This window comes from Hippopotamus amphibius, chromosome 3 (genome assembly GCF_030028045.1).
Source record: "Hippopotamus amphibius kiboko isolate mHipAmp2 chromosome 3, mHipAmp2.hap2, whole genome shotgun sequence".
NCBI classification, from domain to species: domain Eukaryota; kingdom Metazoa; phylum Chordata; class Mammalia; order Artiodactyla; family Hippopotamidae; genus Hippopotamus; species Hippopotamus amphibius.
Genome location: NC_080188.1, coordinates 78785671 through 78809626, shown reverse-complemented (window position 1 = coordinate 78809626; position 23956 = coordinate 78785671). Strand labels below are relative to the sequence as shown.

Below are 23956 nucleotides of genomic sequence, written 5' to 3'. Positions count from 1 at the left end.
TAATTTCAGCTAGAGCAGTGGTCCTTTAACTCAGGTCTCTGCAGTGTTAGTATATGCCCTTAAGTCATACGCAAATGGCATATATGCATTTGTATTTTTTCAGGAAGTGGGATTGTTACCTTTCGAATTCTCCAAGGGGTACAAAATATAAAAACTTGTTAAGAATCACTGACCTAGGAAAATGAACAGGAAAGCTGCCAAGAATCAAGAATTATAATAAACAATTTACAATAGGCTGGATTCACCTGAGTAATAAAGTCAAAAGAATTTTCTTCTATGTTACATGGAATTGGGCAAAAGCCACAGCACACTTCCAAGAAAAGTTCAACTGTGGTTGTGTTTGTGGCCCTGGGCATTGTAGGAAACAGTCCTGTAGGAAACAGTCCTGCAGGAACCGTGGCTTAAAGTGATTACACACATGAAACAATTATCACTCCAAGGACCTTTCCACATCAATCCATCCATAAGTACAGCTGACTCTGAGCTTATTAGCACATTAATCACAAACGACTTAATTCCTTCATTAAATTTTGAAAATGATGACTAATCCCCTTAGTGGTCATTTCCCTCATTTCCACTAAAGAAAAATGACATTCCAGAGAAGCCAAGTGTTTGAAGCCTTCCCTGGAGAAAGAATGTCTCCACTTTTACTTACTGCTGAGGTAGGGAGAAAAAAAATACTAAAAAACAAACAAAAAAAAGCATAGCCTGTACATAAATTCCATTTTCAATGTACAAAAAAAGCAACATTGATTCAGAAACAAATAAAAGGGAACAGAAGGTAGATATAGAGGATAAAAATATACTGGAGATTACGATCCAGATTTTGAGTGAGTTCCTGATGTGCACTGTTTCTGTGAACATACACAGAATTACTATCATTTACAAAGGATTATAAATCTTCCTCCAAACCTATTAATCCAACCACTTTGGAGGTTTGGTTTGGCACCATCGACAGTCGGCAGCCCATGTGCACTTGCTGTAATTAAGAATAAGGAATAATAGTGACAAACAACACACCAGCTGTGCAACGATGGATGGGAACTTTCTCGTGCACACAAGCAGGCACTGGCATGTGTGGCTCAAGCGACTATAGAAAGCTCATGACTTTATGAAATCAAATACAGAGATTTCCTCTCCGACTCCCACACATTCCAACAGAGACACACATAAGCACTTTTGTGCAATTTAAACTTGGAGCTAGCCATGCAGTAATATTGACTGAAACACCATGCATCATTTAAGCTCAAAAAGGAAAAGAAATACGGCCTTGTTTTTCTTGGGATGGTAGAGGGACCACAAGGAACTTTCTAACTGTGTGGCTTCACGGCCTGAAATCCTTTTTGGAACAAGGCAGGCTGTAAATGAATAAAGCAAGCTGTGTGACCCTGTATTGGTTAATATCAACTCCCAAGCTTCAGTTTCTTGCCTGAATCTGCAAACTGAAGACAAACCCACACTCTCTACTCTCTCGGCATTAGCTGGTTGATTCCTGGTCTGAACTAGAGCTAGCCAGTCTGGAACACCAGGGGCTCAGGAAGCCCTTAGAGCCAGGCCTGTTCCGAACATTCTAGTCTGCTGAGGAAAAGGCATCTTGCATTTCATAATTATACCCACTGTATCCCCTGCAGGCCTCGCTAACTGCTGTAAATGCAAGGGGTAAACGTCTTCTGAAGAACAACTAAGGTGATTCACCAAGCGATGCCTATTACATGAAGTCTTTCAAGTGCAGAAATGGTCTTAACCTGGCTTTGGACAAAGAAAGTGACTAGATTCTCACAGGTCCAAACTCAAACACATAATTTTTTTTTTTTTGGTGGTGGGGGGGAACCTGTGTTGGTCTTCGTTGCTGTGCACGGGCTCTTCGTTGCAGTAATGCAGCCTTCTCACTGTGGTGTGCTGGCTCTAGGTATGCAGGCTTCAGTAGTCGCGGCACGTACACTCAGCAGTTGTGGCTCATGGGCTTAGTTGCTCCACAGCACATGGGATCTTCCTGAACCAGGGATCAAAACTGTGTCCCCTGCATTGGCAGGGGGATTCTTAACCACTGCACCACCAGGGACGTCCCCACACTCATAAACTTGAGGCCAGGGAACTAGACTTCAGCTGTGTCAGAGTTAGTTGCACTGTGGTCTTTCTCGCTAAATCCTGCACTTCCGGAAAGCAAGATCTGCTGCTTTTTTTTTTTTTTTTTCATCTTTTGTGCCTGTCCATAGAGTACAAGGCAAGGAACAGCTTTTAAAATGTTTGTTGAATGAGTAATGAACTGCATAAAAGAAATGATGCCAGCACCAAATATCAGATCATTTAACTTATAGCATCAACCATTTCAGAGATATATACAAGTAAAAAGGATGCTATAATGAACTCCTATGTCCACATCACCAACCTACATCAGTCACTAAGCAATGACCTGTATTAGTTCATTCATATCACCCACGTTATTTTGAAGCAGAATCCCAGCTGTATACTGTACATACATATCTTTAGGAAGCTTTAGGTGATTAGGTTTTACTCTACTCTAGAATTCTAGATACTAATATCTCCAGAGTAATAAGAAACACACACTACTGCACCAAGATCAGTAGAATTCACCACTACCTAGTCAAGAGAGGATTCAAGTAAAAATCAAACCCACCCCATAAATCGCTATGGATTGGGGGGAGGGTACTTCTAATATGGATATCACTAAGGTATCCCCCCCTCCAAAAGACTTAAATAATAATTTTATAGATATCTGCATGAAAAGAAATAATGACCTTGAGACTGCTCGAGGGAGGAGGAAGACGCTGTTAATACTCGATGGAAAGCTCACCTTAGGAATACGGACAAAAGGCTGCAGGGACTTCTTCAAACTTTGCAACAAAAAGGTTTTCTGGAGAAAATTCCAGCTACCATGAAGCCCAGGCTGAGGTGAGGAGCGGGGCTTTGACCAGAGGCAGAAGGGAGGGGGCAGGACAGACACGGCAGCACCTTGATCCTTGAGAAAACGTGGGGCCCCAAAGACAGCACTCCACAGAGCTTAAGGGTGAAAACAGAAACAAAGCTAACAAAACGGATTCCTGCCCCGTGGGGTCACCCTAAAGGAGAAATCAGCCAACTGGAAAGTTAAAACAAGGAGGGCTTTTGAGGGACATTTCATCCTGTGCCAAATTAATCCAGTGACACAAGACAGCGCGGCTTGAAATTTACTTAACCTGTACTGACCACATCCTTTTCAATTCCCACGCTCCTCTGCAAAGTTCACCCCACACTTTTCAACAGAGCTGGCAACGGGCACTTCCCTGCTGGAACAGGGAAGACACTTCCAAAGCAAAAGAGGAGGGGCTCTGAATCCCAATGACAGAGAACATGCTTGCAGGAGAAACAGGAAATCACTCTCACTGCTGCCCCTCTAGCTCCTCCCCACGGCAGGTAAAAGATGCTGGGTGGTACAGAAAAGAGGAAACAGGGCAGGCCTGGGACGGCCACCCTTGGAAAGCCCTGCTTTGCAAAGCTGGCCTTTGGTTGGCATCTGCGAACTTGGCTGATCAAGAGTTCTCTAAACTGATATGAAACATTCTCAAAATGGTCAGGAGGGCCCACCTTTGCCTCAACTGTCTTCATATAAATGTGCAGGTGCAGGTGTGATGCAGAACACTGGTTTTCCTTCTGGGAGTCTGGAATTTGGTACCTGCTCAGCAAAGGATACCAGTGTGACTATCTCCCGACACACACTGAGTCTCTAAGGGGCTTCCCTGAACAGACACGTTATATGCTTGTGGCTGCATTTTCAGTGCTGGCGGAAGAGTCTGCTGGGTGTGACCCCTCCTAGGAGGCGAGAGCATAAGGAAAATTCCGGTGATTCCTCCAGACTCCAGCTGTGTCGTCTTCTTCTCCTTGCTGTGTCCTCACTACATCTTGGTGCTAAACCTACGCTGTGAGTACAACCACACGCTGAGTCCCATGAGTCCTTCCAGCAAATCCCAGGACACTGGGGTGGTCTTTAGGACCCCAGACACACCCAGGGAGGCAGGCACCAGACAATGGGAAGACCTGGATTTGGAGCAGCCTGCTTCCTCAAGCAGCCATTGTACCCACTCTGACTTTTATTTTGTTCCAGTAGAAATCGGAGGATGAATGGAAGTCTGGCAGAAAGAGAACAGCTGCACCCCAGGGTCTATGAGCTAAGACTGTCAGCCCTTTGTTTAGCCATTTCCTGGCTAACATTCATTAGCCAGTCGGGTAGGATGATAGGGTTGGCCATTCTAAAGATGCAGGAGCTAAGACACTAGCATGTGGTCAGCTATCACTGACTAAATGCAGCAGCGGGGTTTCAGAACAGGTGTAACTGCAGGAAAATGCGGAAGAATTCAAATGAGATAGCGAGGGTGCTCTAGGAAGACCTGACCTGCACAGAGGGGCCTTCTTCAATCTGCCCCCTAGTTGATTTCTTCCCTCTGCCCCCTGTGGCAGAAGTCTGAACACCAGCACACTTCAAAGTAACGAAAAGGGGCTGCCTTTCATTATTTAAGCACAATGCCTTTCAATGGGGTCTCCTACTATCTACGGCCCACCCGAGCAATCAGTACCCCCGTAAAAGGTTCCCTTGGTGGCTCGGCCCAGATGGGGGACAGGGACAACCAAATGTCACTGATGAAATAAAGTATGAATCCTTACCTGTCCACCACCCAGTTCCTGAGCAGAAGAGTGAAAAATAAAGTCACCAGCAAAAGACAAGTCGAGCCTGAAGAAATGCTCTGGACCCTAACTCCTCATGGACCATCCTGCAGCTCTTGGTTTCCCCATGGTTCCTGACCTGGGAGTCCCCCAAATTCCTAAAATTGTATATATGTTTCTTTTTTTTTAAATAAATTTATTTATTTACTTATTGGCTGCATTGGATCTTCGTTGTTACGCATGGGCTTTCTCTAGTTGCGGCAAGCGGGGACTACTCTTCGCTGCGGCGCGCGGCTTTCTCATTGCAGTGACTTCTCTTATTGCAGGGCACAAGCTCTAAGCACGCAGGCTTCAGTAGTTGTGGCACATGGTCTTAGTTGCTCCACGGCATGTGGAATCTTCCCAGACCAGGGATCGAACCTGTGTCCCCTGCATTGGCAGGTGGATTTTTAACCACTGTGCCACCAGGGAAGTCCATATATATTTCTTTTGTGTATATATACTATACTACTTTCTGAGAAAAGGACCCAAAGCTTTCTTTAAATTTTCAAAGTGGGTCTTAATGTAATAAGGGTTCAAAACTATTGCTCTTGATAGAGAAAAAGGATGTCAGATGCATGAGTGGACTTTAAAATGCCAACTGACTGACTGAACAGCAGACCAGAGGCCCAACCTGCCAGGAGATGTGTAAGAACGCACTAGGGGTGAAATAAGTATGAGACTGGAGACTGAGCACTAGGAAAACCATTACCTGGCAAGAAAGAAACAATGTGAGAATTGAGAGGAAGGTCACTTCCGGTTTCAACCTTGGTCTAAGAAGAAGAAAGTTAAAGAAGGTCTAGTCATAAATTCATGGCAACAGACCAACAGGTTCAGGTTTGGGTGACCTCAAAGTATCAGTTTCCATCTAAAATTATGTCAACCAGACCCACTTGATCTGTTTTCATAAGGACTGGGCCCGAGGAGCAGCTGGTCTCAAAGACATGCAGGTGCTACCTGAACTCACCAACACATGCACTGAGTCAAATCAAAGCCAATGGATAAACTGTCTATCTTTGAATTTATCAAACTGGCAGGTACCTTACGCTGTGCTTTTTCTCCAACTATCCAAAGATGACTTGGTTGCAACCAAAGCATTACCAAGCTGACATAAGTAAAAAGAGATTTATTAAAAGGAGTAGCAGGAAGTAGAAAGAGCTGGACCTCAACATTTCCCTGAAGGAGGAACCAACAAGAGTCGACCAACAACTCTCCACCTCTTGCCTCTACATCCCTCTTGTGATCAGCTTCCTGACCCTTCCCAGACCACTGCCTTCCTGCACTCAGCACCTGACCCATCACAGCAGTCTCTTCAGCCCCAAGCCCAGAAGCCACCCCACATCCCAACTCCAAATCTCTGGAAGAGAGAATCTCACCCAGCCCAGATTCCAGTGTGACTGCTCTTGTGAGTTCAGCCAGCTCTCATCAGCAGACCTAAATTAGAGGGGCACCAAGTCTTACAAACATGCTGGAGGGGTCTGTCTCCTCAGTGAACACTAGGGGCTGGGCTGTCTGCTAGGACATATCTGTACTAAATGACTACAGGACACTACAGATGAGGGGGGACCCAGAGAGAAGTAAAAAGGGGAGACTATGGTTTCAGAATTTAGAAAAATACCTGTTTCCCAGCCCTGTCTACAAAGCAGTAGGACATCTTTCTAGGAAAAAGGGGGAAAAAAAACTTTTTTCTGCAAGTATCCTATTCTGATGCAAATGGCTAGAGTATCATGGTATAGGCTTCAATAGTACACATACTATATAAACTTTTATCATTTTTCATTCTAAAGCCTTTGTTAAAAAACATGTAGTTTAGCAGATGCAGAGAACAGACTGGAGGACACGCGGCTGGGGGGGCGAGGAGCGAAGGGGAAGCTGGGACAAAGTGAGAGAGTACCAGAGACATATATACACTACCAACTGTAAAATACATAGCTAGTGGGAAGTTGCTGTATAACAAAGGGAAATCAACTCGATGATGGGTGATGCCTTAGAGGGCCAGGACAGGGAGGGTGGGAGGGAGTCGCGGGAGGGAGGGGGTATGGGGATATATGTATAAATACAGCTGATTCACTTTGGTGTACCTCAAAAACTGGCACAGTGTAAAGCAATTATATTCCAATAAAGAGCTTAAAAAATGTAGTTTATTCTCAATACTCTGACTTACACTTTTGAAAAAGCAGTTCTTTACCTATTATTGAAGTGATACTCCATGTTTATACTTCACCACTTATACTATTTGGTGTAATTTTAGATAATCTGAAAACACGTCTGAGACATCAAAATATTCTGTTTTTAGTGCTGTAGTTCAACCTACATATATTCCAGACCTGCTGTTTCTGAGCATCAGAATATTGCAGTCCTGCCCATTAGACAGTGACCCTGAACACAAAGCCTTCCACTGACAGCCACTGAGGATGGAAAGAGGGGCAGTAGAGTGGAAGGCATGACGGCTCCACCTCCCAAGCCAGCCAGTCCTGGGTTCAAATCCCAGCGCCGCCATTTCCTAGCTCTGTGCTGTGGGTGAATTCTCACCCTAAGCCCCATCTATCAAATTGTAAAATAAGGATGGTGCTGTCTACCTGATAGAGTTGTTGAGCAGGTACTAAGTGAGCTCACGATGTAGAATACCATGTGAGCCCTTGATAAGGATCAGGCAGGCTGTTCTCCTTTATTAATGATGCTGATGGTGACGAAGACGAGGATGGGGATGACCACCAGGGCTCAGCTAGAGCTTTTATCCACGGTGAAGCCGAGAGGACTGACCCTGCCTGCTGAAACCTAGAAAGGATGCATCTCAGAAGCGGGGTGTGTGTCCCATGAAAGCCATCAGAGGGGCAGGGGGAAGACCCGGTGAGAGGAGTTTGCTTTCCTGTCTTTACCCACTGGGTGTAACAGTTATTTACATAACAATCCTCCTGGTTCTCTCAAAATACAAATCAGCGCTGAAAAGAAATGAGTTACCAAGCCATGAAAAGACGTGGGGGAACCTTAAATGCGCATTACTAAGTGAAAGAAGCCATCTGAAAAGGCTCACACTGTAGAGTCCAACTGTATGACACTCTGGAAAAGGTAACTCTGTGAAGACAGTAAAAAGATCAGTGACAGCTGGACTGGGGGGGCGGAGAGGAACAGGCTGAGCACAGGGTTTTCAGGACCCTGAAAACATGCTGATGATCATGGGCGTGTCAGCAAACATGTGGCCAAACCCAAGGACGTATGACACCAAGAGTTGAACCGTAAATATACCGGGGCATTAATGCTGTGTCAAGGTGGGTCCCTCAGCTGTAACAAATGGACCACTCGGGCGGTGGGTGTTGATGACGGGGGAGCGGTGCATGCGTGCAGGCGAGGGGATGGCAAATCTTCGCACCTTCCTCTCGACTTTGTTATAAACCTAAAACTGCTCTAAAAAATAGTCTTTTAAAAGCAAATAAGTCATTACAGTTGTTTGATATGAAATGCGTATATTTATACACACATTATCAAACGGCTAAACTGCAGACGTTAGGGGATAGGCTTTGGAGGCAGACTGACCGGATTCAAACCCCAGCTTGGCCACGTGAGCACGTCACTGAGCCTCACTTTCCTCGTTTATAAGATAGCTCACTTCATCCTCGCCCTGGGTCTCTGCTGGGTAGGGACATTAGCTTTTCCTAGTTCACAGATGAGGAAACAGACGATGAGGTTAAGTGCGGGCGGGGGGGGGGGGGGGGGCCGGGGATGGCTGGGTCACCAATGTCACGCAACTTGGTGCAGCTGAGATGCCACCCCGAGGAATTTTACTTGGGTTGGAACAGCCCGCTCTGCTACGTTCTGTGATACGGTCTGTAGATTACTTCAATAAAACGTCATATGAGGAGCAGAGCCCTTAGCACCAGCACATAACCATCCCTCTGCCAATACCGGCTGCTATCATTATGACTCTTCTCAATTTTATCCCGAGAGCTACGGAAGAGACAGCTCTGAGAGCTGGTTTCTTTATTTTGCAAAAGACAATTAAAAAGAGGGCGCTTTGTTCATGCGAAGCCAAGCGCATAAACACCCCACACGCTGCTGTCCCGTACGGAAAGTCACAGTTGCCACCCACACGAACCCCGCCAGGCCCGCCCCTCACTCTTGGATTATTTTCCCTTCCAAGCACTCCGCGTATTGCTGGGGACACAAGCAACACAAAAGGGAGGCGAGCAAAAGGATCAGCCTCCTCCTCATCATTTTTAATTCTACCAATACTGATTCAACGCCAAGCTCCAAGCGCTGAGACAAGCTCTGAGGACTTGTCTCTGCAGCCCTGTGTCTCCAGAGTCTCTGGCCGAGACGTTCAGGGTGGGCCGGACCTCGGCCGTCCGCCAGCTTTCCTCCAACTCCTCAGACCCGTCTCTACCATGAGCATGGTCTCATGATCACTAAGAGTATGGAGTTCTTCCTTCTGCTGAATCAAAACTCACCTCCTATATACACACTACCAGGTGTACAAGAGACAGCTAGCGGGAAGCGGCTGCAGAGCACACGGAGATCAACTCGATGATGGGTGATGACCTAGAGGGCTGGGATAGGGAGGGTGGGAGGGAGTCGCGGGAGGGAGGGGATATGGGGGTATATGTACAAATACAGCGGATTCACTTTGTTGTACAGCAAAAACTGGCACAACCGTGTAAAGCAATTATATTCCAATAAAGAGCTTTAAAAAAATAGACAAAAAACCAAAAAAAAGAAATATTCTAAAATCTGAAGAAAAAAAAACAAAAAAAACTCACCTCCCAGTGAGTTCTGCTCCCTTGGACCTAGCATGCTTTCTTAGACAACAGAGAATAACCACCGCCCACCCACCCCCCACCCCCCTTTCTACACTGTAGCTCTTCAGTCTTCCTGAGACAGTCCCAGTGCCTTGTCTCTACTGGACGCAAAAATGCTGCCAAATGAAAGACCCTTGTCTCCCAAATATGCTCGCATCAAACCACTCTAGTCCCATGGGAAAATACTATCTACCATCTACACAGCAGAGGCGTCCCATGCTGGAGCTAAGTGAAAAGAGCAGAAGACAATGTCATCATTATTTTCCAGCTCTCCTTAAAAGGAAGGAGAAAGTAAGGCAGAAAGTTTCCCGTGCTTTTAATGCTTCTTTCTAAACACTCCAGAAAATGCACGTACCCTTTGGAGAGAAAAAACAAAAAAACAAAAAACTAACAGCAAAGTATGTTTTCGTGGCTATGCCAAAAAGGCCAACATTTATGAAAACTGGAGGGGAAAAAAAAAACACCTCTTGAAAATTTGTCAAATATTCTTGCCGCAGGGTTTGACCTCTCCGCTGAGTGGCCACGTCTCAGGCAGACACCAACTTTAAGAAACTCTGGAGTTTTATTGCTGTTGCTGCTGCTTAAGATATTTCTTTTCCTCTCACATGAAAACTGGTGCTGCCTAGCAACCCAGTGCCAGCAAAGCTAAATCAAGATGCATTTTAGGCTGGGTTCTTTTTTTAAAAGGATTCTTTCCCCCATTAAACAGCAAGCGTGCCCTAAGACGGGAAGGTTCCTCGCACTTAGTGAAAAATGGCTTGCATGCTATCCACTCTGGCTTCCCTGGCGTTAAAGGATGACAGAGACCAACCCCCAGGAGAGGGCCAGGCTGGGTGTGGTTTCTGAAGCTACGGGAATGGGGGAGGAACGGGCTGCCCTGTACCCAAAACAGACCACACGTGGACTGCAGGTAGGGCCCGAACAGGGAGTCCATCCCACCATGAACCTGGAAGCAGAGACACGTTGTCCTAGCTTTTGGCAAAGGTGGGTGGATGCAGGTCAGAAAGTCAGTCCCAAGGTTAACAAAAATGATACACTGCACCACCGGATACCCTTCTCCACGTGCATGTTCTTTAATGTTCTGGGGATTACGCTGGACACCTGAGGGGAAACATACACGCCCCTCTCACCTTTACTCTTTCCAGGCTCCTCTGTGACTAGAGGACTCAGGCTATTCAAGAACTTTGCAACCCATGTTATGATGAGGGGTAAAGCGAAGTCTGCTGAAGAAACTCGTGAACAAGAACGTGCATCAGCCTTTTCCAACAAAATGTGACCATCAAACAGCTTCCATTTTCTCACCAGGAAAAACGAGACACAGACTGACACAGAGCCCACTTAAAAGGTGACAATGCTTCTTTAGCAAAGTTATAGGCATCTTCACCAAGGAAAAGTTTTATGTAAACAAACTCTTAGCACCTCGTGGTCCACAGAAACTGTCCTATATAAAGGCTAACACTCGAAAAAAAAGCCTCATGACCTACTGACCATGAGAGAATCAGTGACCATGAGAGCAAGCCATTGCACTGAAAATCCAACTAAAAAACCCTTACCAAGACAAATATAACCTGGATTATAACTATAGTATGACACGTATTTTGTAAAGTGATTTGGTGGAGAGTAACATTACATACCTTACTTTATATAAATTGCCAATTTAAATATTAACACAAAACAAGGTAGATATTAAAAGAAAACCACCCTGATATGGGTTGGTTTTTTTGTTTGTTTTTTGATGATTCTCAAAGGCTCTTCAGAATCTTCAAAGGCCCTGGGGGACTGGGGCAGGGCAGAGACAAGGAGGGAGTCGTATTATAAACATATATTTCTTATATGACATTAAAAACGTATAAAATAGCAGAACAAGCTCAATTGAAACAGACCCTGTAACTCAAGAGGGCTCTTTACACACCCGTGTAACTCAGCGCCTCTGAAGATCACCCCCTAACAGGTGATCAGAACATGAGAACGATGAGAGAGCTGTGGACGATGCCGGTGGAGCAGTCCCCATCACCCTTCCCTTCCCTGTCACATCTGCTCTGCCTTTTCCTCCTGTATATTCTTCTGTCACATGGGAAAAACTGGAAGCATAGCCAGACATATGATCATCCATTCCTGATCATTCACGCATTTAAGGCCTTATACGGCGTTCTCAACAGAGATGCTGCTCTTGGAGAGAACACGTCTTCCACCAGTCCTCATACTTGCCCATCTCCTGACAGCAACGGGCATCACTAACAACACCCCTCGACCACCCTGACACTGAACTTGTCTGGGCTTCTCCTGGCTCCTCTTTCATCACAAAGAGTAAAATCTCAGTGTTTCTCAAAGATATTATTCTTCCCTCCTACTAGTGACGAAAAGCAAAGGCTTTGGGGTTGAACAATTCTTAGTGCAAACCCATGCACTGCCACCTACTAGCCGTGTGCCGGTGAGCAAGGGATCTTTCACCCTTCGGTTTTTCTCATATGCATAAAGGGATAAGATATGCAATAAGGATTCTGTATATATATAAGGATACCATCACGTATATATATGTGATGGGCATTATACACACACACACAGGTCATGTGAAATAAATACCTTATATATAACAGATGCACCAGTAAATTCTTTCTCATATCTGTCTCATGTCTTTATACCATACAGTACCCTTTCTCCCACTAAACTCTCTCCCCAGGTTGAGCCCCACAACTCCAACTGTCTGCTGGGCTGATCTTGTTGGATAACCAGACAACAACTAAAATTCTGCTTGTTATAAACTGAACTCACCTTCCTCCTGCCCAAATTTTCCCCCTCCTTTCATTAATAACACCAATATCCTCCCAGGATGGAGGAGTCAGCATCATTTATCATACCTTCCTCTGAGAGGCCCCACAAACCGGGGCCTAGACTGTGTCTACTCCACTGCACAACTGATGCTCTCCGCCTGTAACCCCCGATTCCCAGGACCATGCCATGGGACCTCTCACCTGGTCTTTCCTTCCTCTACTATCTACTGCCAACCCTGCTGCCAGATTAAGCAGTTCACTTAAAAACGATGCAAGGCCCTGGTATCTCTAAAATTAAATTCAAAGTACGGTAGCCGTCTCAACCTCCCCACACCTGGCCCGGATCTCTTTCCAACCTCATCTCAAGCTACTCGCCCCCGTTCCAACAGGAGCTGCATTCCCAGAACACACACCTACTCTCTGTTTCTCTGATTACATTCTGCCCCACACCTGAAGTGTCCCCTTAAAACCCCTCCACCTGTTCAAACTCCATTCTAAAACCTACTCAAATCACCTAATCAGGAAACTTTCCAGATTCCCCACAGTTGGACATAAAGTCTCCTCGAAAGTCTCGGCAGCTACAATTCCGAGAATTGGTCTCAAGGAAATGGGAACAAATCGACCCTGGAACGGAAGAGCAGAAGTACTTAAAACAATCAAGATGACACTGATTAGACCACCTCACGATTAGTTTCAAGATGACTGTCAGAGCTGACTGTGCTGTTTTCCCTCTGTCTGTAAAAGCTCTTGCCCAGTGGTTGTGGCAGGGGTGGGGAGGAGCAGCTGGCCTTTGGACAGGCGCCTGCCCAGTTGCTATCATCCAAAATAAAGCAAACTTTCCTTTCCACCAAAAAAAATAAAAAAGAAAAGAAAAGGAAAGAAAAAGAAAATCTCAACAGCTTTCTCTCTGTCTGAGAGCACTTACTCTCCGCCATTTCTTCTTTTCCCTACTGAACTGTCTTCACTTCTCCCAAATCTCACACCATGTCTGACTCAGAGCAGCACTCATGACAGACATACTGAATTAATCCACAAGTACAGTCTGCCCTCCATGGGTTTCCCACTAGCAGATTCAATCAACAGCAGATCAAAAACACTTGGAAAAAAGGATGCCAGAAAGTTCCGAAAAGCAAAAGTTGCATTTGTCGCACACTGGCAACTATTTACACAGCATTTACATTGTATCAGGTATTATAAGTAATCTAGAGATGACAGTGTATGGAAGAATGTGCACAGCTTATATGCAAATGCTATGCCATTTTATATAAGGTACTTGGGCATCCGTGGATTTTGGTACCCACAGCAGGTCCTGGAACCAATCCCCCGCAGATACGGAGGGACAACTGTATACTTTAAGAACAAAACATATGCAAAGCTCACACATTCTAAGGCACAGCCCCAATTTGAAAATCCTTCAGAATTCCACAGTACACTTTCCACCTGGGAAATAAAATTTTCTGGTTTGCAAGGGAAGAAAGACCTTGATAATATTTTTGGCCTGCGAACACTTCTTTTAAAACAGCATCTTAGTGTACTGAGTGGAAATGAAGCCAAAACATATGGATTAAGTTTCCTATAAAGTACATATGGATTTTATGAAGACAGCAAAGAGGCTTGGATAAAATGTGATCTCCAAGGCAGATTAACCCAGGGGTCTTTTTCTAACTCCAAAATTAATCTGAAGCTTTCTTTCTTGCTTTAATTATATGTTGAGAGTTTCCTTCACTGACTTAGTGACTTTCCTGGTCAGAGTTAACATTGCTCACATTCCTAGGGAAGAAAAATAAGTAACTGAGGAAAAGAAAACATTTTGCTTCTATTGTCATTTTCCCCCCTTCACTCTCCTTCACAGACGCCACCTAGGCCATTTCGTCTCACCACTAGTTTCCCCCTCTTTTTTGAATTATGATTTTTTTTCCTTCCCCACGAGACTATTCTTTTTTAATGTTTCCAATCCTCCCTCTCTCTCTTTCTCTGTGTTCTTAAACATGAAGAGGAACTATCTCCCTCCCTCATCACATTCAAGTCAAGTATCAGCTCCTTTGGGTGGTGTACATGGATCAGTTGTCAAAGAAACGTGTGGCTCAGGTGGGGCCAGGCTTCCATACAAAGTGTTTCTACACAATCACCCTTGTCAGCAGAAATACCCTTTCTCATAGCAGAGCCTGGACTCCTGCGTGAAGTCCAGTTAAGCAGTAACAAAGAGCCAGGAGTAAGAGTGAAAGTGGACAAGGATGAAATTGAAGGGGGGAGAAAGAGGTAACGGGGAAATTAAGTTCTCAAAAATGTTCTCTAATCCAAGGTAACCGCCCCACCCCACCCCACCCCACCCCAGCAACCCTCTGCTTCCAAACTTAAACCCACACAACTCAGTGAAGACTCAAGCTCAGTATCTCACCTCCTCTTGGTAGGAAACCTCAGGACTTCAATCAATATCAGCTGTACATTCACAGCACTATCTAGCCTGGCCACAGAAAGCGAGAGAGGGAGAACCAAAAGCCCTCTACTTAATTCTATAAAGCTCCATCTCCGAGAGTGGGTCCAGCTCCATCTGCTCTAACTATTGTAATCGGCTCGCCAATGCCACTTGGAAATTCCTGTAAGATGTGTTAACAAGGTGAAAGCAGCCCTCTCTACTTCCCAGCAGAAAAAAATCGTGTGCTTGTCTTCCCAGCTTCAAATAAGAGAAGAAAATGGGAAGCTGCAGCATTAGATGGAGAGCCTTTTATCCGAGAAGAAGACTCAGAGCCCGTATTTTCACAAATAAATTGGATAAAAGTTCTCTAATTGGGATTTAATCTAATGATAGTTGCGCTCCTAAACATTGTCTCGAAGCTTATAGTCTAATTATTTCTTTTTCTCAAAATGAATAGTAGCCATCATGCCATGAAGCTGTCTGGATAGCTCGCCGCACACACTAATGAGGTTTAATGACAGTTTGATGGGACCATAAAAGAAGGCATAAATGCACCACTAGCTACCAAAAAACAAAACCAAAACACCCCCCAGTGTCTGATACCCATAAACAAGCTGCTTTTGCCATACTGGTAAAGCAAATCTCGAACCAGGTTTCAAGCCTAACTTTTCAGTGGGAACCGATATTTGCACCAGCTAGAATTGCTCTTAGCCAACAGCAAATGCAACAAGAATCCAAGAAACATTCTTGCAATGCTTTGCTCAAAAGGACTACACCTCTCTTTGTTTCTTTCCCACACCTCTGACCCCCATAAATTTCACTGAATCCATTAATTCACCAAATAAATACTAACTGAGCACCTAAGGAGTACCAGGTATTCTTCCAAACGCGTAAACAGATCTCTGCCCTCAAAGACCTAGAAGAAAGAGATAACAACTAGAAAAATAAGTAAATTGCATAGTATGTTAGATAGGGCTGTGTGCTATGGGATACAAGTCCCAAAACAGGGCTCTGACCCCTCAGACTGTGACTTGCTTTCCATCAGGGGCTGTAATGTTCCTCTTCACATCCCAGCACCTGATACATGCCTGGCGTACAACGCAATCTCAATTTTTTAGAGAATTTAATAAACAAAGTTGTTGACCGAGCATTTAACAGTTTTCCAATTCCCTATCTTAGACGTGAGGAAGTTATCAGCCAGGTCCTCATCTATATGAAAGAATGGGGCGGGGGGAATCTAAACATTCTTGAAAGAGTCTATTGTATTTTGAAACGTCATGTATTCTCTTGAATACAGAGAAACAAACAACAGGATATGTTAATATGTTACCTAAGAGATTATTCATTTTAAGCCAGAGATTCTCAATCTGGAGGCCCCAGATTTGAGGATGCTTGTGAATCCCCTGAAATTGTTAGCCCAACTGTGAGGAGACAGACAGTTGTGTGTGTTTCTCTAGGGAGGGTGTGACACAGATTGACATAAAATGTTTTCCCTGTATTACAGAAAACAGAATTTGAGTGAGAAATCCAAGGATAGGAACAAAGGCAACAAAAAACATAAGAAGTCCACAATGACATCTCCGATATTTGTTTGCATCTGGATTAAACGCTGCTTCCTTAAACCAGTGAGATAACAGAAGATCAGGTGGGCTTCAGATTTATGGAACTCCATCCAAAGACAGAAATGCCATGAGGACTTCTCAGAACCAGGCTCACCATCATGATAATAAAATCAGTAAATAAAAAGAGACAGAAGGAAAATCCAAGAGGACAGTTGTACCTCACATGGGGACAAGCCCAAAACAGGGATTTCTTTAAGAAAAAAAAAAAGCACTTTTACCTTTTCGTGGTTTTCAATTAAAATTTCCACCACAATATTCTGAAACTTCAAATCCATGATGGCAGCAACAGTTTCTTCCTGTGGCCTCATCAGAGTTGGTCCAAACACCACTCCTAAATTTGCCACGGTCATGAGGTTCTGCTTGGAGTGATTTGAAACACTAATAAGATGGGGGTGGGAGAGGAGAGAGGTCACTGGTTAAAAGGCGCAATAACTGTGGAATGTAGACTATTCTGCCACTCTGTATTTCCCTAAAAACAAGGAGCCAGACTCAACTGTCCTCAATGTCTGCTGCTGAAATAACCACATCTGGCAAGACCCCACGTGGTGGGGGGGGGGGGGGTCCCTGCCTACCTTCCTACTTCCCTTTCTTTGATGCTCAGCATAACCACAGCATCTTCCTTAATAACTCTATGTATTGGGGTGGGATGAATTGGAAGATTGGGATTGCCATATATATAATACTAATAAAAAAATCAAATTGTACACTTTTACTATATGCAGTTTATTGTATGTCAATTATATCTCAATAAAAGTTCTTAAAAAAAACTTCTATGTATATGCTTAGCTTGTGTCCCTGAAGGCCTTCATTTACCGTTCCTTTTTACTTAGAACATCCCGTCTGTCCCCAGGTCATGATACCCTTGCTTCCAGGGACTACTAGATCACATCACTGGCATCTTTTTAAGAATCACCTTCACAAGCACACAGAGCTTTGTCAGAACACCCACACTCAACCCTGTGGCTCAGTACCATTGTGCAGTGAACAACCTGGACAACTGTTCTCAGCAGCCCTGAGACCTAATTTGGGTCTCAACTCAAAGGTTTCATCCTCAAAGAGATGAAGTTCTGTAACAACCCTCTTTATAGTCCCACACCCAACATATATTCTTTCCTAAAAAAATATTTATTTGTTTATTTATTTTGGCTGTGCCAGGTCTTAGTTGTGGCATGCATGTGGGATCTGATTCCCCAACCAGGGATAGAACCCAGGTCCCCTGCATTGGGAGCATGCAGTCTTATCCATTGAACCACCAGGGAAGTCCCCCCAATGTATATTCTTTATCCCTCACTCCACGTGGTCTTATTACCACTTATTGCCTGAAATTATTTTATATGTTTATTTGTCATCTGTTTATTATCTTTTCCCTCTTAGAAAGAAGGGACTTCATGAAAGTAGGGACTTTGTCTATCTTGTTCAACTATGTATCTCTGTATCAGCTAGCACCTTAAGAAGGCAATCAACCAATATTTGCTGACCAAATGAAAGAATAGCTATACTAGCAGTAGGACCCTTGGAAGCTCATAATATCCTCTGGCCTTCAGTTTCTTTTTTATCTGAAATATGGGTTAAGAAACACAGTATTCCTCAGCTTCCTCTCACCTCTAAAATTTTACAATTATAGTGATCTAGGAGTCATTTACGTATGAGGAGCTAATTTTTCCACTGAATTATGCAATTCTGCTTGCTTTGTAAAGAGGGAGTGAAAGGAATAGACTGGATCCTATGAAATAACTACCTGTTATTAGATTAAACAAACTTAAAGGACATGTTCAGACTCAGAGTTAGGTAGGTGTGAAACCAGCTAAATTTGCTAACAGGCTTATAATCACATTTCCAGAATCTGTGTACAGGGAAATGTATAAGATTCTCTTTTCTAACTTCAAATCAAACCCTGAGTTGCTGGCAGTGATATTAAGCAAATAATTACACGACTTCACAAAAGCATTGTATTTCATCACTCTTGTCCAAAACACACATAGTGAGGCAAGTGTCCAGCCTGCCCTCGCAGGTGTGGTCCCTGGTATTGTGTACGCAGCCCCAGTTCCAAGCGTTACAGATCCGACACCGCCACACGGTGCCCAGAGCAAAATAAAGTAAGTTAAGAAGAAAAAGAGGCTTACTTAGTTAAGTGCTTCACCAAAATATCCAACATTTCTTTATTTTTCTCTGGCAGTTTGTGTACCAAGAAATGGATAGCGTTAACACGAGATTCTGGGCTGCCGCTTTCTTTAAAAAAAAAAAAAAAAGAAAAAGAAAAAGAACGGTTAGCAGAGAACTCAGAGTCAAATATATGCCTAAAAACAATTACAACAGCTCATCCATTAAATCTTCAAGCTGAGAATTTACACGTATTTTACCAGCTTTCAAAGGAAAAGAAATCCACCTTTCTCCCTATTATGAATTTTCTATGCCTCCCCCATAACATAATTTCAGCACAGCTGCAATTAGTGCCTTTCCCTCCATGGATATTTAAGAACAGAGGGTGACTATGGCTTCTCCCTCTGGCACACTGCACCTCAAGTCTGTTCCTCACTTACCTGATGAGTCTAGTCACTGGGTCACTGCCCCACAATGGAATGCAAATAAAATATCAGCAAACAGGTTCTTCCCTTTTATGGGTTAAATTCTATCCCCGCCCCCCTCCAAAAATATGCTGAAATTGAAAGAAAAAAAAAAACAAAACCCACCATGGTATCTCAGAATATGACTGTTTTTAAATGTACCAGGGATTTGTTTCCATCAGGTGTGGTAAGACACGCAGACATGGAAACAACTGTCAGGAAGGAAGATGCTTATCCGCACAGATCCCTAGAAACAGGAGGCATGGCGGGCCAGGCGGGGCCACACAAGGAAGCACCGGGGCGGTCAGGAGGCAACGAGCAAAATGAAAATGCGCACAAGAGGCTTTATTGCAGAATCCACATGAAGGAACAGGCATGGCAGGGTAAGCAGGCTCAAGATTGGTTGGTGTGAACTCTTTCAGTAGGCTTGGGGGTACAGAGACTGTTCCTGATTACCTGGTACCTGGCTATGAGGTGGGAGGGGAGCATATCATGTGTCAGTGGAGACAAAAGTTGGAGTGATGTGTCTACAAGCCAAGGAATGCCAAGGATTGCCAGGAAGTACCGGAGGGTGGAGGAGGCAAGGAAGGATCCCTCCCTAGAGTCTTCCAAGGGAGTATGACCCTGCTTACACCTTGATTTGGGACCTCACTTCTAGAACTGAGAGAATAAACTACTGCTGCTTTAAGCTATTCAGTGTGTGGTACTTTCTCACAGCAGCCTTGGGGAACAAATATCAACAGCATTCTTTTATCCTTTAGACTTTGGTACTATCGTCCATGGCTCTCACAAACACTGTGGGCAAATTCCTTTTATTGGGTCGGTAGAAAATGATGAAACAAATCAATAAAATGTTTATTATTGAGAATTATGCTAGAGTTTCCAGGGGTGTCAAAGAAGTGACTGATGAGAGCCAGGTGCTCAGTTTACCACAGCAGGAAGGAAAATTACAAATCGCTATGGAAGTTCACAGAGAGCTGGCAGGGACAATCAGGAAGGTTTCACACAAGGAAGACTATTTGAGTTGGGGCTTGAAGGACAAGAAAGATTTCAGGGAAAGGTGGAACTGAGGGTGGAGGGGTACATTCTGGATTCAGCAAACAATGTGAGAATACACATAGCCTATTCAGAGATGGCACCTTAAACTTATAGAGAGGTGGTCAGAGCCAAACTTTGGTCTAGAAAGACCAATATTACTCAGGGATAAAAAAACAACAAAATAATGCCATTTGCAGCAACATGGATGGACCTCGAGATTGTCATAATGAGTGAAGTCAGGCAGAGAAAGACAAATATCATATGATATCACTTATATGTAGAACCAAAACAAATGGTACAAATGGACTTATTTAGAAAACAGAAATAGAGTCACAGATGTAGAAAACAAACTTATGGTTATCTATGCGGAAAGGGGGAGGTATAAACTGGGAGACTGGGACTGACATACACACACTACTATATGTAAGTATATAACTAATAAGGATCTACTGTGTAGCACAGGGAACGCTACTCAACACTCTGTAATGGCCTATATGAGAATAAAATCTAAAAAAGAGAGGATATATGTATATGTGTAACTGATTCACTCTGCTGTGAAGCAGAAACTAACACAACATTGTAAATTAACTACACTCCAATAAAAATTAATTAAAAAGCAGAACTTGTCTTTACTGTTAGCTTCTAAATTAGTCACTAAAAGCAAAGCAAGGAAGGAATATGAGCAGAGGGGAAGATACACCTGAAATTTTTGGAGGATGAATTAGAATGGGGAAAAGAGAAAATTCACAGGGAAATACTTTGTGGGCAAGAAGTATTGGGACTTCCCTGGTGGCGCAGTGGTTAAGAATCCGCCTGCCAATGTAGGGGACACAGGTTCAATCCCTGCTCCAGGAAGATCCCACATGCTGCGGAGTAACTAAGCCCATGCGCCACAACTATTGAGCCTGTGCTCTGGAAACCATGAGCCACAACTATTGAGCCCGTGCTCTGGAAACCATGAGCCACAACTATTGAGCCCATGTGCCACAACTACTGAAGCCCATGCACCTAGAGCCCATGCTCTGCAACAAGAGAAGCCACCACAATGCGGAGCCCGTGCACCACAACGAAGAGCAGCCCCCGCTCACCACAACTAGAGAAAGCCCATGTGCAGCAACGAAGACCCAATACAGCAAATAAATAAATTTATTTATTTATTTAAAAAAAAAGAAGTATTGAGGCAGGAAGGGTTGGGGCAGGGGGCAGTAGTAGAACTACAAATAAGGAAATAGAGCAAAGAAGTATAGTCTGCAGTTAGGTGGTGGAATCACTGCTTCCAACTGACAGCTAAGTGGCCTTGAGCAAGTTACCTGATCTCGCTGGGCCTCAGTTTCCTCATCTGCAAAATGAAGTGAACCACACTATCTCAGAAGGCCACTCTGAGATTCAGTGAGGTGGCATATGTAAAGCACTTAGCCCGAGTGGCTGGCATATAGAGGCACTGGACCACCGTTAGCAAACACTGCTGATGTTTGTGTTACTTTTGATGTACGTGTTCCTCTTAGGTGCGAGCTACTGTGGAAGGGGGAGAGTTGACAGAATTTAGCCTCAGACTAGCTGTGAGCTGAAGGAAGGAGGCAAAGATGACTGATGTTTCATGTCTGCGTTATCTGGCAGTACGGTCAGTTCTGCTGACAGACAGGAACCCAGGAGGCAAAGTGGGTTTGAGGAGGAAGATGATGGTGGAAGTGATGGAGAAAGTGACATTCAGGGGCTGGTACCCTAGCAGGTATCTGGAAAGGGGAAGAGGCTTTAGAGTTGAAGGCTAGCCATGTTCTCCAAAGGGTGCCAGCACGTGGTCAAGGCTGCCCAACCACTTCAGACGCTAACAGAGGATGCACCAAGGGAAAGAGCTCCAAAAACGTACAGGGGAGATGCCAACAGGGAGCCAAGCAAAGCACAGGAGGAGGAAGAGGCAAGAGGAGGACCAGGGAGGTGCAGTGTCATCAGAAAGTCAAGTGAGAAGAAACCTGCAAAGACTGGGGAGCTAGTGCTATCAAGTTAAGGAGAGGTCGGGGACTCAAAAGACAGAGAACGGGCTCTGGATTTGGCTACATTTACCAATTTTAACAAAAATAGGGAGGTTAAAGAGTGAGGTGCTGAACAGGAAGGCAAGGGTGGGATTTCAGACCAATGGTTCAAAACAGGAGAAAGTGAAGGGAAGGGGAAAGAAAGGTAAAGCAGATCAAGAAAGGGGAATTTGGTGGGTTTTTTGTTTTGTTTTTATAAATGAGGTGCAATTGACATAACATTATACTAGTTTCAGGTGTACGACACACTGATTCAATATTTGGATACACTGCAAAATGATCACCACAATACCTAACATCTAACACCACATACAGCTACAAATTTTCTTTCTTGTGATGAGAACTTTTACGATTTACTCTCTTAGCAACTTTCAAATATACAACACGGTATTAGCAACTTCAGTCATAATGCTGTACATTACATCCTCATGACTCATTTATTTTATAATTGGAAGTGTGTACCTTTTGACCCCCTCACCCATTTTGCGCACCCTCCCGCCTCCCACCTCTGTCAACCACCCATCTGTTCTCTGTACCTATGAACCGGGGGCGGGGGGGCGGGGAGGCTTGGCTGTTTGTTTCTTCATTTGGGTTTTTTTTAAGAGTCCACAAATAAGTGAGATCACACAGTATCTGTCTTTTTCTGCGTGATTTAGGGATTTCTTTCCTCAAAATGATAATAGTTTTACCTTCTTGTCGTAAAAATGATCTGTTTTGCTAAAATTTTAGAAAACTGAGACAAAAATTCAGTTAAAAAAACACAAAATCTGAAATGTATACAATCAAGAAAGAACATGCAATCAGACTATATAGAACTCCTACAAATCAGAAAAGAGTGAAAGAACTCAAAAGAAAAACAGGGAAAAGCACGAAGCAGAAACTTCATGAAAGGGGATAGCCATATGACCAGGACGTGTATGGAAAAGGCACTAAACCTCATTAGTTATCAGGAAAATAGAAATTAAAACCACAATAAAGGGCTCCTAGACACCCATCAGGAGGACTTTAAGTGAATACTAAGCTTGGGCAAGGATACGAAGAAACTGGCACTGTCATACAGTAACTCAGAGGGAATAACTAACCCGTGCAACCACTTTGGAGAACTGTTCGGCAGTATCTACTAATGCTGAACACACACATTCCCCATGACCCCAGGGCGCCACTCACAGGACCATTCACTAAAGGATGCATGGCGGAATGTTCACAGCAGTAGCTCGCATGTAATTGCCCCAAACTGAAGCAACGCAAGTACCCACCAAGAGCAGAAGAGGCAGGTGGTGGTAGATCCACACAGTGGACTACTGTACCAGCAATGAATACCGTACCGCACTCATCCACTCACTGATTCCATTTACATAAAGGTCAAAGGCAGCAACCCTCACCTACAGTGTCAGAAGTCAGGAGCATGGAGGTGGATCGTGACCCTGTGGGTATGAGGAAGGGCTTCTGGGCTTCTGACAACAACCTTTCTATGGGGGCGTGGGGGGGAAGCCACACCACTCTGCTTGTGGGATCTTAGTTCCCCGACCAGGGATCAAACCCAGGCCCTCGGCATAACCGTCGGACCACCAGGGAATTCCCCAGGGTGCTGTTTCTTGATCTGGGGGCTGACTACATGGCTCTCTCCACTCTGAACATTCATCGAGCTGCATACGTATTATTTACGCTTATTATCTGTGCACATTTCTGTTATGTTTCAACAAAAAGTTGCTTACTGTTACTCATAATAAATCTCACGCGAAGATAAGCTGGTAATGTTTTAAATTATTTTTCAGATTCTTTTCCATTATAAGCTATTACAAGATATTGCATATAGTTCCCTGTGCTATATAGTACATCTTTGTTGTTTATTTTACAAAGAGTAGTGTGTATGTTACTCCCAAGCTCCTGATTTATTGCTCCCTAACCCTTTCCCTTTGGGGGAACCATAAATTTGTATGGTTGTCTATGTCTGTAAGCCTATTTCTATTTTGTAATTAAGTTCATCTGTATCTTTTTTTAGATTCTACATATAAGCCATATCA

General features: G+C 44.0%; 1 protein-coding gene across 2 annotated transcripts in view; it reads right to left on the bottom strand.

Moving 5' to 3' along the window:
- Positions 1-23956, bottom strand: part of ARHGAP10 (Rho GTPase activating protein 10) — a 322934-nt gene that overhangs the window by 77339 nt on the left and 221639 nt on the right. For both annotated transcript variants that reach the window (XM_057726057.1, XM_057726056.1), the window contains 2 exons: positions 18424-18529; positions 16519-16678 (listed from right to left, as the gene is read on the bottom strand). In XM_057726057.1, the coding sequence (XP_057582040.1) occupies positions 16519-16678; positions 18424-18529 (266 nt within the window). The remainder of the gene's footprint in view (positions 1-16518; positions 16679-18423; positions 18530-23956) is intronic.